This window comes from Leptonychotes weddellii, chromosome 4 (assembly GCF_054177405.1).
Source record: "Leptonychotes weddellii isolate Sample4059 chromosome 4, ASM5417740v2, whole genome shotgun sequence".
Lineage (NCBI taxonomy): Eukaryota > Metazoa > Chordata > Mammalia > Carnivora > Phocidae > Leptonychotes > Leptonychotes weddellii.
Genome location: NC_138372.1, coordinates 168,169,549 through 168,181,917, shown reverse-complemented (window position 1 = coordinate 168,181,917; position 12,369 = coordinate 168,169,549). Strand labels below are relative to the sequence as shown.

Sequence of the window (12,369 nt, the reverse complement as noted above, 5' to 3'; positions counted from 1 at the left end):
CAACATAATACCCTCCAGTTCCATCCACGTCGTTGCAAATGGCAAGATCTCATTCCTTTTGATGGCTGTGTAATATTCCATTGTATATATATACCACATCTTCCTTATCCATTCATCTGTCGATGGACATCTTGGCTCTTTCCACAGTTTGGCTATTGTGGACATTGCTGCTATAAACATCGGTGTGCACGTACCCCTTCGGATCCCTACTTTTGTATCTTTGGGGTAAATACCCAGTAGTGCAATTGCTGGATCATATGGTAGCTCTATTTTCAACTTTTTGAGGAACCTCCATACAGTTTTCCAGAGTGGCTGCACCAGCTTGCATTCCCACCAACAGTGTAGGAGTGTTCCCTTTCTCCGCATCCCCGCCAACATCTGTCGTTTCCTGACTTGTTAATTTTAGCCATTCTGACTGGTGTGAGGTCCCATATGTATTCTTAATTATTTTTTAAAAGGAGAGGAGCTTTCTTTGATCTTGCTCCCCCTTCCTCAGTCCCCCTTGTACTACCTCAGAGAGCAGCCTGTCCTCCCGGGCCAGCTCATCCCCAGTTCTCTACTGCAACTTCCCCGGGGCCAGCGGCAGCCATGCTCCCCCAATCCTGGCCCCTCTTCCCCGCTGCCCTGAGTGTGGCTGTACCCCGAGGGGCTGCATGGGTGTAAAACACCCACGTCATGTCTTACAGAATGCTGCTTCTCCCTGGCGGGTCTCCACCACGTGCATAGATCCAGTATTTGATGCATCCAATTCTGTGCTTTCAGAGGCACCTCTCCCTGAGCTGGGGTCACCAGCTGCCTGTGGGACGTCTGCTTCCGCAGGACATTCTGCTGCTCCCGGTTTGTTTCCACAGACAGTGGGACCCACACACACTTGCCGCGGCTGCCCCTGTGAACCGCGCTCTCCCACGCACACGTACAAGCAGCCTTCCGCCTGTGTTGTCACGTCACAGCCGGCCTGGCCTCTCCATCCTCACTGTCACCATCCCCTCTTCCCTTGGTTCCCATAACAGCCTCTGAGCTCCCTTCTCTGCCTCTGGCTTTCCCGCCCCTCCATTCCACGTTCACACTCCGCCACCAGAGCCCTCTTTCTAGAACACCTCTGTGGAGGATGGTGTTCCCCTTCCTAAAAATCTCATCGGCCTCCCCACTGGCACATTCAGCAGGACAGAGGTAACGTGGCATGGCTCATGGGGCCCTCCTCAGAGGAGGCCAGCCTCCTTTTATATCTAGGCCAATTTCAAACGACTTCTCTTCTGTGAAGTCGTCTGACCCTCTCAGAACAAATGGATTGCTGTCTTTCTGTTGTTTGATTCTTCCCAGTGTGTCCTAGGGAGTTGTATGCGGGCTTCACACTAGATGAGCGCAAGCGTGTTCAGACACTTGCGTCCACACCACTGAGTGCCTCGTGTGTGAGTGCTCAGTGATCATCAAAAGACTGAGTGCTAAGTCATTACTGGTTGAACGAACAGATGAGAAAGGTCCTGAGACACCCAGGCAAAGTGCGCTGATCCTCAGGGCAGCTTCTTCCGGCTCTGCAGCCCTGGTCCCACCTCTCAGCAATTCCGGGGGCGGGGCGGGGGGGGTCTCCTCTTACACAGCAGAGGCGGGGCCTGACACATGGCTGTGAGTCCAGAGCCAGGTGTTGACTTCCAGTTTTGACTGGAAGCCAGCCGGCTGGTGGACCTCAGCAAATCTGCCCCAGCTGCCCCCTCTGATGGGAGGGCTCTGGGCTGGGTGGCCTCTGAGGTTCTGCCAGACTGTGATTCTTTTAAGAAGCAAAAGCTCCACCAGTCACTGAGTTAATAGTCACTGAAGGCTTTTATGGAAGGAGCAGAAGGCTGCAGGATGCGTGGAAGATTTGTGTAAGGGGAAGAAAATTTCTTCTCTTGGAGGCACCCAAGGAACAGCTGATGGAACGTGCCTCTCCTGACCTCTCTCTTGTCCTTCCAGATTGAGATGGCCCAGAAGCTGTTGAACTCCGACCTGGGTGAGCTCATCAACAAGATGAAACTGGCCCAGCAGTACGTCATGACCAGTCTCCAGCAGGAGTACAAAAAGCAAATGCTGACCGCGGCTCACGCCCTGGCCGTGGATGCCAAAAACTTACTCGACGTCATTGACCAAGCGAGACTGCGGATGCTCGGACCGACGAGGCCGCATTGAGGGGCGCTCTCTGAGGACGTTCTCCCGTGTTCCACCAGCAGTGAGGGGCTCCGCGGTCCTCGGCCGCCGGCACTCACCGTGCCAACGGTTCTGACTGACAGCTGGTTGAAAATCTCTTTCATATAAGTTTAACCACATTTGATTTGAGTTTGTTTTTTTGTGTTGTTGTTTTTTTTTTTTAATGATAGTGTTCAGAAAAGTCCAGGATCCAAAATGTGGCATTTTTCTGAGAATGAAAATTGTTCGTGAGAAGCCTTTAAGAATCCCGAAGAACAGATCATGTTCATGTTAGGGTGTGTTTCAGTGGAAATGGCCAAGGCGGTGGCGTGCGGATCCTGAACCAGCTTGGCTGCATGTTGGGAGACAGGGAGACGAGGCGGAGAATTCCGGGAAACCCGAGGGGCTGAGAATTCTTTGGCGTGCCGCAGAGCCGTGGCCCAGACTGGAGTCCCTGTTGTGAGAACACTCTTGAGTTGCAATATGCTGACACCACTTTAAGAGAAAGAATATCAGAGCTATATTTTGAAGACTTGAGTCCTTTCAGAAAAACACAACAACCCTTTGTCTTTCCTGCCTTTTACTTTCCTGTTGGATATGTGAAGATCTGGTTGGAAGCTAGCTGTAGAACACACTAAAAACTTTGTCTTTTCTCACCAGAATAATGTGCCAGTTTTTTGTACCAATGTTATTTCTCCTGGAAGCAGAAATGCTTTGCACCAGAGCACCTCCAAACTGCATTGGGGAGAGGTTCTGGAACCATCCCTGTTTTCCAGTTTTATATAATTTATAAAGAAAGATTAAAGCCATGTTGACTATCTTGCAGCCACTGGGGCTAACTAACCCTTCATTGTGTCTGTCTTCCCAGGAGACAGTTAAGCAAAGCAGAGAGATTGGGTTTTCTTTCTGATGTCCAGTTACACCATCCATTCTGTTAAATAATTTTGAAAAATATACCCTCCCTTTAGTTTGTCGGGGGATATAAATTATTCTCAGGAAGAATATAATGAACTGTACAGTTACTTTGACCTATTAAAAAGGTGTTACCAGTAAAGTTCTTGGTGGAATATCTTTTCTTTTGGTTCCTTCAAACCATTTAAGCTCTCGATAATTACTAGCTTCTCTTCTTTCTCTGCCTTCTAGGCAAGTCAAGGATGTTACCACAGGAGGACGGCTGGGACAGGTTAGCTTTTTCATTCCGTCTCTGCTTACCAGATGCAAGTCGAGATAGGAATGAAGTTCCTCTGTGAGCCATTCCCTCCACAGCCGGGGGTTCTCCAGAGCGTTCCAGCCCCGAGGAAGCGGCCCGGAGCCGGATCTCTCACTGGGGGATTGTTAGCATGTGGCCCCCCAGACCCTCCCCACCGCAGTCTCACTGGAGCTCTGAGCAGGAGTGAGCAGACGGGAGAGCCGGGAGCTGAGCTCCCGAGTGGGGAGATGGAGGGGGACATTCCCCAGATAGATAGATACTCTCGTGGGTGGAAGTCCGTGCTTCCTGCGCTTGTAGGACATTGACTTCCTCTGAGAAAAGCCCAGGGGCTGTTCCCCTGAGTTTCAGCCTTTGAAAGCCGGTCCCCGTTGGCAGGAGTGGCACTAAAGTGCGTGTCCCCCTGTGCACAACCTCACCCTCTGTCTCTCTCCAGCTGCATATTTTCTGTTTAACGTTATCTGAGTTAAAGAGTGCCTTAGGTGGGGCAGAGGGCACACGCACGTGGAGCTTAGTGTTTCACGAACCCACTCTTGTCACAGACACCCGACAGAAACAGAATCGTGCTCGTGCCCCAGAAGGGTGGCGGGCACCCTGTCTTCTGGCCGCTTACGGAGATCTAGTTCACACACAGTAGGAACCCGGGGAGGAGACAGCTGGGTGACCTGCAGGCGCGTCTGCCAGGGGACCGCACAGAGCCGGCGAGACGCTGCGGTCCCTCGGCAGCGAGGCCCCGTCCTGGTCCCAGGCGCCGGCCTGGCCTCCAGCGCTAGACGCCAGGCCGTCCGGGCCCGCGCCGCCTGCGCTCACAGTAACGTCTGGTGGTGTCCGTGCTGCGTGTACTTCTGACGAGTCCGCCGCGTGGCGGGTCACAGCCCGTGTCCCCGGGCACCTGCGGCTGGCGGCACCTCGGAGCTGCTGTCACTTCCTCGGGCCCGAGGCTGCTGCGGGAGTGTGTGTGGCCAGCACACGTTCCCGTTATTAGTGGTGTTTCTGGAATTTATGGCAAGTGCCTGCTGAGCCGGACTAAAAGCTGCCGCGCCGTCTCCGGTGTGGTGGCGCCGTGTGCCTTCCGGCCAGCGGCGCACACACCAGTCCTCCCACCACGTCAGGCTGGCGGCGGGCGGGCGGGCGGGCGGGCAGTCCCGTCTGCATGGGTGCTGCTCAGTGCCCGGCGATGTGGAGCAGCAGCTCTCCTTGTGCTTGCGGCCCCTTCCTGATCGTTCTGGGAAGTGTCTGCACAAGTATTTTGCCTTTGTTGAATTTGGGCCGTCTAGCATTTGTTACTGAGCCGTAGGACTTCCTTACCCGTCCTGGATACTAGTTTTCCGTCAGATTCTTGTCTTCCATATATTTCCTCCCATTCTGGAGCCTGGCTGTTCATTTTCTTAAGTGGATTCTCCCTCAGAGTCTCCAGGCACCTTCCAACACCTGGATTTCGGACCTCTGGCCTCCAGAGCTGGGAGAAAATAAATTTCCAATTTGGGGTTCTTCTTTACAGCGGCCCTGGACACGAGTACCACCTCCAAATACTTCAACATGCATTTCCTGAGAGCAAGCACGTGTATTTACATACACACAATATGAGTATCAAACTCAGAAAATTGAACGTTGTCTAATATACAAGCCATCAGTAATGTCCTTCATATCATTTTCCCCCAAATCCAAAACCCAATCCAGAATTATGCCTTGCATTTAGTTGTCCTGTTTCTTTGGTGCTGGTGATTTCCAGGAATTTTGCAAGCTTTTTGTGAAACACAGCCATTATTAGAAATTAAATTACATACGTTTGTGTCTTAAAGATAAACCCAAAAGTCAGCACTTCCTCGTTGTCACACTACATCTTACTGCTGTGTAAGTTGGCGGGGTTGGGTATGTCGTGTCTGTCTGGTGGAAGCTCCGTGCATCTCCTCCCGTGTCTGCATTCGGGGGCATGGCCATGGGCACACGGGCAGCTTGAAATTGGCCGGCAGGGGAGGGGAGGTACTTCCACCGCGGAAATCGGCAAACGCTGCACCCATCCGGGAACCTCTTGTTGAGCACGTGCCTGCACACCGCTGCTCTTTAATCCCCTTTGTCTTTCCGGAGTGTGGTTTTGAAGAACGCGGGCCAGTTTTAGGCAATGGCCCTGTTTGGGTTTGCCCAATGGTTCCTCATTCTCAGGTTCAGGGTGGCCAGCATATTCCATCATGGTGGTGTGAGCCCATCCAGGGGCAGAGGGTCTGCTTACTCGTTCTTCCCCCAGCTCCGAGGGTGACGTGGTCAGTGGTGGTGTTGAGTGGAGCAGAAAGCTCGACTCGTGTCCCCAGCATCCCGTGCATCGGAGTGCGCTCTGGAGAAGACAAGGCAGCCCACTGGGGATCTGGCGGGACTGGCTGGTTTTCTGTCCCTAAATAAGGCAGTGACTTTGCAGCAAGGGAACGCCCCCCCCTCCCCCAGTACTGCAAGGACTTGGTGAAAGTTTAAATGGACCAGGGAGTGCTGGCTTTCAGTTTTTCTCTGCTTTACATATTTTCCTGGGTGACGAGGAGTGCAGGAGGGACAGCCAGTTACACGCGGGCACCTGAGCAGTTTTCTCGTGGACGTTTCCGGACGCGGTGTTGCCCCCCCACCCCCACCCCCCGTGCCCCAGAGGGTGTAGCTTCACGGAGCAGTGTGGGGCGTACTCGCTGCCACCACACAGCTTCACAGATGTGCCGTGACTTCCCCGGGCATGCGGTGCACCCTCGGCAGCCCTGTTCTTGGAGAAGGGCCTCCGGAGACACCGAGGGACACAGGGTCAAGGTCAGAGCCAAGGTGCCTGAGGCGGCCCCGCCCCTGTGGGTCCACGGAGAAGGAGTAAGCGCTGCAGCTACCCCCCCAACACAGAGCCTCACAGCTGTCACCACGGGTCCTCAGTCCCCTCACGAGATAGCACAGAATTTTACTGACTTTCTGAGAAACGGGAGTGCGCCTCAGGGTGAGGGAAAGTCCTACTTTCCAGGCAGAATCTGCAGGAGGCAGAAGGGGCTTCACACCCCTCCTAGGTGAACCCCATTGTGTCCGGTTCTCTGTCCCCTCCTCCGTGCTGCCTTGGGTGTGTCCTGACAAGGCCCGCGGATTCGTGCACCTGTGTGCAGTGACAGAAGCGGGCCTGTGGGGCCCTGTTAGCTAAAGCTTCCGTTTCGAAATGTAATTAACCTTATCAAGCAGGAGAGACTGCTGAAACCCACTGATTTTACTGTATTAATTTCAGTGCCTAAAACAAATGTGTTTATTTGCAGAGAAAACAGGAAGAAGCGTATCTGGGATTGTGCGACAAACACGTATCTTTCGGTCTCCATGAATTTTAATTACTTTACAAATTTTCAGGCAAATAATTTAATATTAACACAAGACTCAAAGCCATTTAGGAATTTTAAAAATTATATATATATATGTAATATATATATATACATGTATACAATGTATGTATTATATATATGTATACACACACACACACACACACACACACACACACATATGCATATTTTTTAAACTAGGCTCCATGCCCAGCATGGAGCCCAATGTGGGGCTTGAACTCACTACCCTGAGTTGAGGTCAAGAGTCAGACACACTCAACTGACTGAACCACCCAGCACCCCTAAAAATTATATTTTAGATTGAAAAGAAAGAATAATGCAATCACTGTTGGTATTAAACTTTGCCCAGTAAAAAAAGACATTTTCCCCCAAATCAATACAGCTTTTACTGCATCTTTAAAATATACAAAAAGTCTAGGGGCGCCTGGGTGGCTGTTGGTTAAGCAACTACCTTCGGCTCAGGTCATGATCCCGGACTCCTGAGATCGAGTCCCACGTCGGGCTCCCTGCTCAGTGGGGAGGCTGCTTCTCCCTCTGACCCTACCCCCTCTTGGGCTGTCTCTCACTCTCTTTCTCTCTCTCAAATAAACAAATCTTTAAATAAATAAAATATCACAAGAAGTCTGAAAAATCATCTGGCATCTTGCTGTTTCTGTGGCGGGACAGCTTCGATCTTATTCACCAGCCTGCTGAACTGTTCCATTTTTCAGGAGCATAGACAACCCCCAAAATTTTCTGATATCCTCGGTTTTACTGGTTGTGGCTTGCTGAATCAAAGCAGCTGAGTTTGATACAAGTTCAATGTCGTTTCCTTCAAGAATTAACTCATCTTTCTGGGCTTGAGATACAGAGCAAGCAACACCTGACCTCATCCGACCCTGTGGGTGTATTTTTCACCCGAGAAAGTTCAGATTTCAATGAGAGAACCGTCCTGAATAACAACGTTGATGGGGGTGAGCATACACAGACCTCATCTTGTAACAGAAGCCATTGTGTAACGCCCTTGACCATGTTCTGTGCACGACTACAGGTGGTGTGGACGGTGGCCGTCTTGCACGGCAGTGCGCGTCCGTTAGCGAGGGATACGTGTTTCACGTATTTTCACAAATGCTGCTGTAAGGGAGATCCCTTAGGTTAGCGGCAAATTGACAATAGCTTCTTCCCTGCCTGTAGCCAGGGATTATGCACGCCAGCTCACGGGACACCACGGATTCTGCACTACAACCGCTGTGCACGGGGATTGTTATACACCGCCGCCGACTGGGCACGGGGATTGTTATACACCGCAGCTGACTGCACGGGGATTGTTATACACCGCCGCCGACTGTGCACGGGGATTGTTATTCACCGCAGCTGACTGCACGGGGATTGTTATACACCGCCACCGACTGTGCATGGGGATTATGCACTACAGCCGCTGTGCACGGGGATTGTTTTACACTGCAGCTGATTGTGCTTGGAGATCATACACCACATCTCACTGCACACCAGAGATTATACACTGCAGCTAACTCTGCACCAGGAATTGCACACTGCAGCTATAACCACAACCAGGGGTTGTATACTGCAGTTGACCACAAGCAGGGATTATACACTACAGCTGACTCCATGCCCGGGATCCAGTAGTATAGTTTATTATAGACTGGGAATTCAAAACGACAGTAAATGATATGCCATTAGACATGAATGTGAGCGTGAACAGCGTGTAGGTGAGGTCCTGGGAAAAGAAGGCATCATCAAGAAGACCCACAATATAGAAGCGGAGGATGGAGAGACATGCTAGCCTGTTAGGGGGACTATGGGATAGAGGTCAAAGTCCCAGAAGCTGAAATGGGAGGCAGCGGGAAGGACGCTGTGGGGCTGGCAGTGGATGATGGGAGGTGAGCTGCGTGACGGTGGTCTGGTGCTCGATGAACCGAGCACTCCCTGCACCAGTGCCTCCTTTAGCCCACGGCCCCCTTTTACAGGTGAAGAAACTGAGTCACGGAGTTGTGCCTCAAGATCCATTATAAGACAAGGATGCCAATTTTACCCCTTCTCTTCAAGCTAGTGCTGGAGTTCTAGCCAGAGCAATGAGGCAAGAAAATAAATAAAAGGCGCCCCCATTGGAAAGGGGGAAGTAAAGCTAGAGAGTGGCACATGACGTGATCCTATGTGTAGAAAATCCTTTAAAACACACATACACACGGGCGCCTGGGTGGCTCAGTCGTTCCGCGTCTGCCTTCGGCTCAGGTCATGATCTCGGGGTCCTGGGATCGAGCCCCGCATCGGGCTCCCTGCTCCGCGGGAAGCCTGCTTCTCCCTCTCCCACTCCCCCCTGCTTGTGTTCCCTCTCTCGCTGTCTCTCTCTCTCTGTCAAATAAATAAATAAAATCTTTAAAAAAATATAGTGACTTGGGGCTCGTGGTTGGCTCAGTCGTTAAGCGTCTGCCTTCGGCTCAGGTCATGATCCCAGGGTCCTGGGATCGAGCCCCGCATCGGGCTCCCTGCTCGGCGGGAAGGCTGCCTCTCCCTCTCCCACTCCCCCTGCTTGTGTTCCCTCTCTCATTGTGTCTCTCTCTGTCAAATAAATAAATAGTCGTTTAAAAAAAATTTTTTTTAATATACATACACACAATATTAAAGTTAATAAACAGGGGCACCTGGCTGGCTCGGTAGAATATGCAACTCTTGATCTTGGGGTTATAATTTCAAGCCCCACGTTGGGTGGAGAGATTACTTACACTCTTAAAAAAAAGGTAACAAACAAATTCAACAAATAGATAAAATATGGTTTATCCAAACAGTGGACTAATGCTCAGTCGTAAAAATAAGTGAAGTACGCCCCACCCAACCTGGATAACCCTGGGAAACATTATGTTGTGGAAGAAACCAGACACAAAAGGCTACATGATACACAATTCCATGATGCTGTGATTTCTAATAACAAGTATGTATCTTCATTCCATTCCTGGCACAGAGCTCTGAAAACCGTTGGGATTTCCTAGGTGCAAAGAGAGGCAAAGGTGTCTTTTGTTATCCCCACAAGCCCCTTTCAACCACACCTGACTTTATGCTAATGAGGTGACCTTTGGAAAGCCCCTAAGAAGGGGGGGGAGCTGGTTGCCAGGGGGACCAACAACGTGCGGTGCATGTCTGGCAAGTGACATAAGGTGACACAAAGCTGGTGGCCCACCCCGGAGATGCTGCTGCTGCCCCGGACACGGGGTTACGTGAGATCCCGCCATTGCTCGGTTGTATTTCCCATTTTGACCAGCAAGTGAGCTGTGGGAGTCATGCTGACGTTGGGGAGGTTCCCCTCTCGGGGCCACCAAATTGCTGGGACGGAGCGGCTCATCCTCCCCGGTCGCTGAGCACAGTGCAGACATGGCAGGTGGCAAACCAGAGCCCACGGGCTGTCCTGACTCCAGAAGATAAGGAGGTATTAGCTGTGGGCTGGAGGCTAGCAGAAGTTATCCTTGCAGGATGAGACGAGAGGACACGAGGTGACGCGGAGGGGTCCGCCGTCGGCAGCGACGATGCAGACCAAGCCTCCCCTTTCCGCGAGCGCGCGGCCAGGAGCGCGTCCTGGCCATGACCTCGGGGAGGCATCACCGGATGATGTTTCGGCTGAGATTGCTGTGCTCCAAGGAGGCACGGGGGGTCTGAGCGCCACCGTCGGGCAGTGAAGAAGCGTGGTGCTGGCAGCTGACCCTGGAGGAGGCCTTGATGTGGGGCTTCGGGAGCCTCCTGGGACCAACAGCTGCCCAGTGTGTGTGCGTGGAATCGAGGGCACATGTGGACAGGACCCAGGTCACCGCAGGTCCCAGCTGGTCTGCACAGCCGTGGCTCTGGCCTCCCTGGCCTCCCCCCCTCCTTCTAGATCCAGTCAGAAAATTGCCCCCCACTTCCCGGCAGCACCTCATCTCTCAACCACCCCCACCCCCACCGCCCATTGTTCTGTCAACCAAGAAACCTCAGTGTCTCTGGAGACACGCAGAGGTGGGTGAGCTTTCTTGATGAGAAGCCACGTAGTAATGATTTCAGGAATTACAGGCTGAATATGGTCTCTGTATATGGTGTTTCTTTTTAAAAACAACTTTTTAAGAACATAACAACCATTTTTAGCTCGCTGGGCAATAGAGTGTGTTGATCTTTTAAAATTATAATCAGACCATGTGATGCCCTTGCTCATAACCTCTCAAGACTTCCAGCACACTTAGAGTAAAACATTAAAATTCACACTCCTCCCCAGGGCCCAGCACAGCCTGGGACCTGCCGCCTCCCTACCAAATCTGTCACCCTCGACCTTGGCCACATGGGCCTGGAACATTCTGGCTCGCATGGACCTGCTGGTCTTTGCTCTCATGGCCAGCTTGGCGCGCTCTCAGCAGGAGTGTGTTTGCAGAGCCATCACCACGATCGATTCTAGAACACCACGTCGCTTCCCAAAGCAACCCCATACCCTTAACCATCACCCACCAGCAACTGGCCCCTGGCAGTCACGAATCTACTCTCCGCTCTATGGATTTGCCTCTTCTAGATCCTTCATGTCAGGGGAATCGCGCAGTACGTGGTCCTTTGTGTCTGGCTTACTCACTTAGCATCATGTCTTCGAAGTCCATCCGCATTGTAACACAGACCAGTACTTCTTTCCTTTTTACCACCAAGTAATAGTCCATCGTACGGCTAGACCACATGTCATCAGTTGGCGGGCATTTGGGTTGTTTCTACTTGTTTGGTTCTTATGTATGAATCACGCTGCTGCGAACATTTACATACGAGTTTTTGTGTGGACTTACATTTTTATTTCTCTTGGATATCTACTAGCAATGGAATTTCAAGGTCCTAAGATGATTCTGCATTGAACCATTTGAAGACGTGCCGGACTCTTTTCTACCGTGGCGGCCGCAATGACACTCCCGCCGCCGAGCCGAGCTTGGGGGTGCCGATCCCTCTGCAGCCTTGTCAGCCAACGCTGCGAAGTCTCCTTGTTTTGGTCACGGCCATCTCAGTGGTTGCCAGGTGCTGTTTCGTTGTTTGGATCTGTATTTCTCTGATGCCTAAGGGCGTGGAGCATCTTTCCATGTGCTGACTGGCTGTCCGTGGGTCTGCTTTGGAGAAATATCTGCCCAGGTCCTTTCTCAGTGAGGTCTCAGGCTCACATGTCCCCTCTCCAGAAAGACCTTCCCGCCCCCGAGTGTGTCCCACCCCTCCCCCGCCGCTCTCTGGCGGGCCCGCACCTGCTCCCGGGCTGGTAGATAGTGTAGACAGAGGCTCCCATTTCCTTGTTGAGCATCTGACATTTCCTCCAGGTTCTGGAGCAGAAACTTATTCTTAAATAAGAGAATAAATGAATTCATTTTGGTAATTGCTTAAATCAGGATGTTTAACTTCATACCTGAGTTTCTTATGAGTCTGGCTGGATCTTTGGATTCTTAACTTTTTATCCCTAAAGAGATGAAGACTGCCTTCCATCCAGGTTATTAAATGAGCTGGATTCCGTAGCATAGAAGCAAAAACCAACTTTAATTTTTCCCCAACTGTCCCTCCAAATGCACTCTCTGATCAAATTCATTGTCCACCGTGGATAAAACCCCACTCTGTGTGTGTCCGATTTACTCTGCGTGTGTCCACCAAACAGATACCATGTGCCAAGCATTTCTCTAAGCCCTGCGGGTC

At 51.6% G+C, this 12,369-nt stretch overlaps 1 protein-coding gene across 19 annotated transcripts in view; it reads left to right on the top strand.

Moving 5' to 3' along the window:
• Nucleotides 1–3,214, top strand: part of PTK2 (protein tyrosine kinase 2) — a 261,505-nt gene extending 258,291 nt beyond the window's left edge. For all 19 annotated transcript variants that reach the window (XM_081816607.1, XM_081816606.1, XM_081816604.1 and 16 more), the window contains one exon: nucleotides 1,951–3,214. In XM_081816607.1, the coding sequence (XP_081672733.1) occupies nucleotides 1,951–2,163 (213 nt within the window). In that variant the 3' untranslated portion in view covers nucleotides 2,164–3,214. The remainder of the gene's footprint in view (nucleotides 1–1,950) is intronic.
• Nucleotides 3,215–12,369: the final 9,155 nt, after the last annotated feature.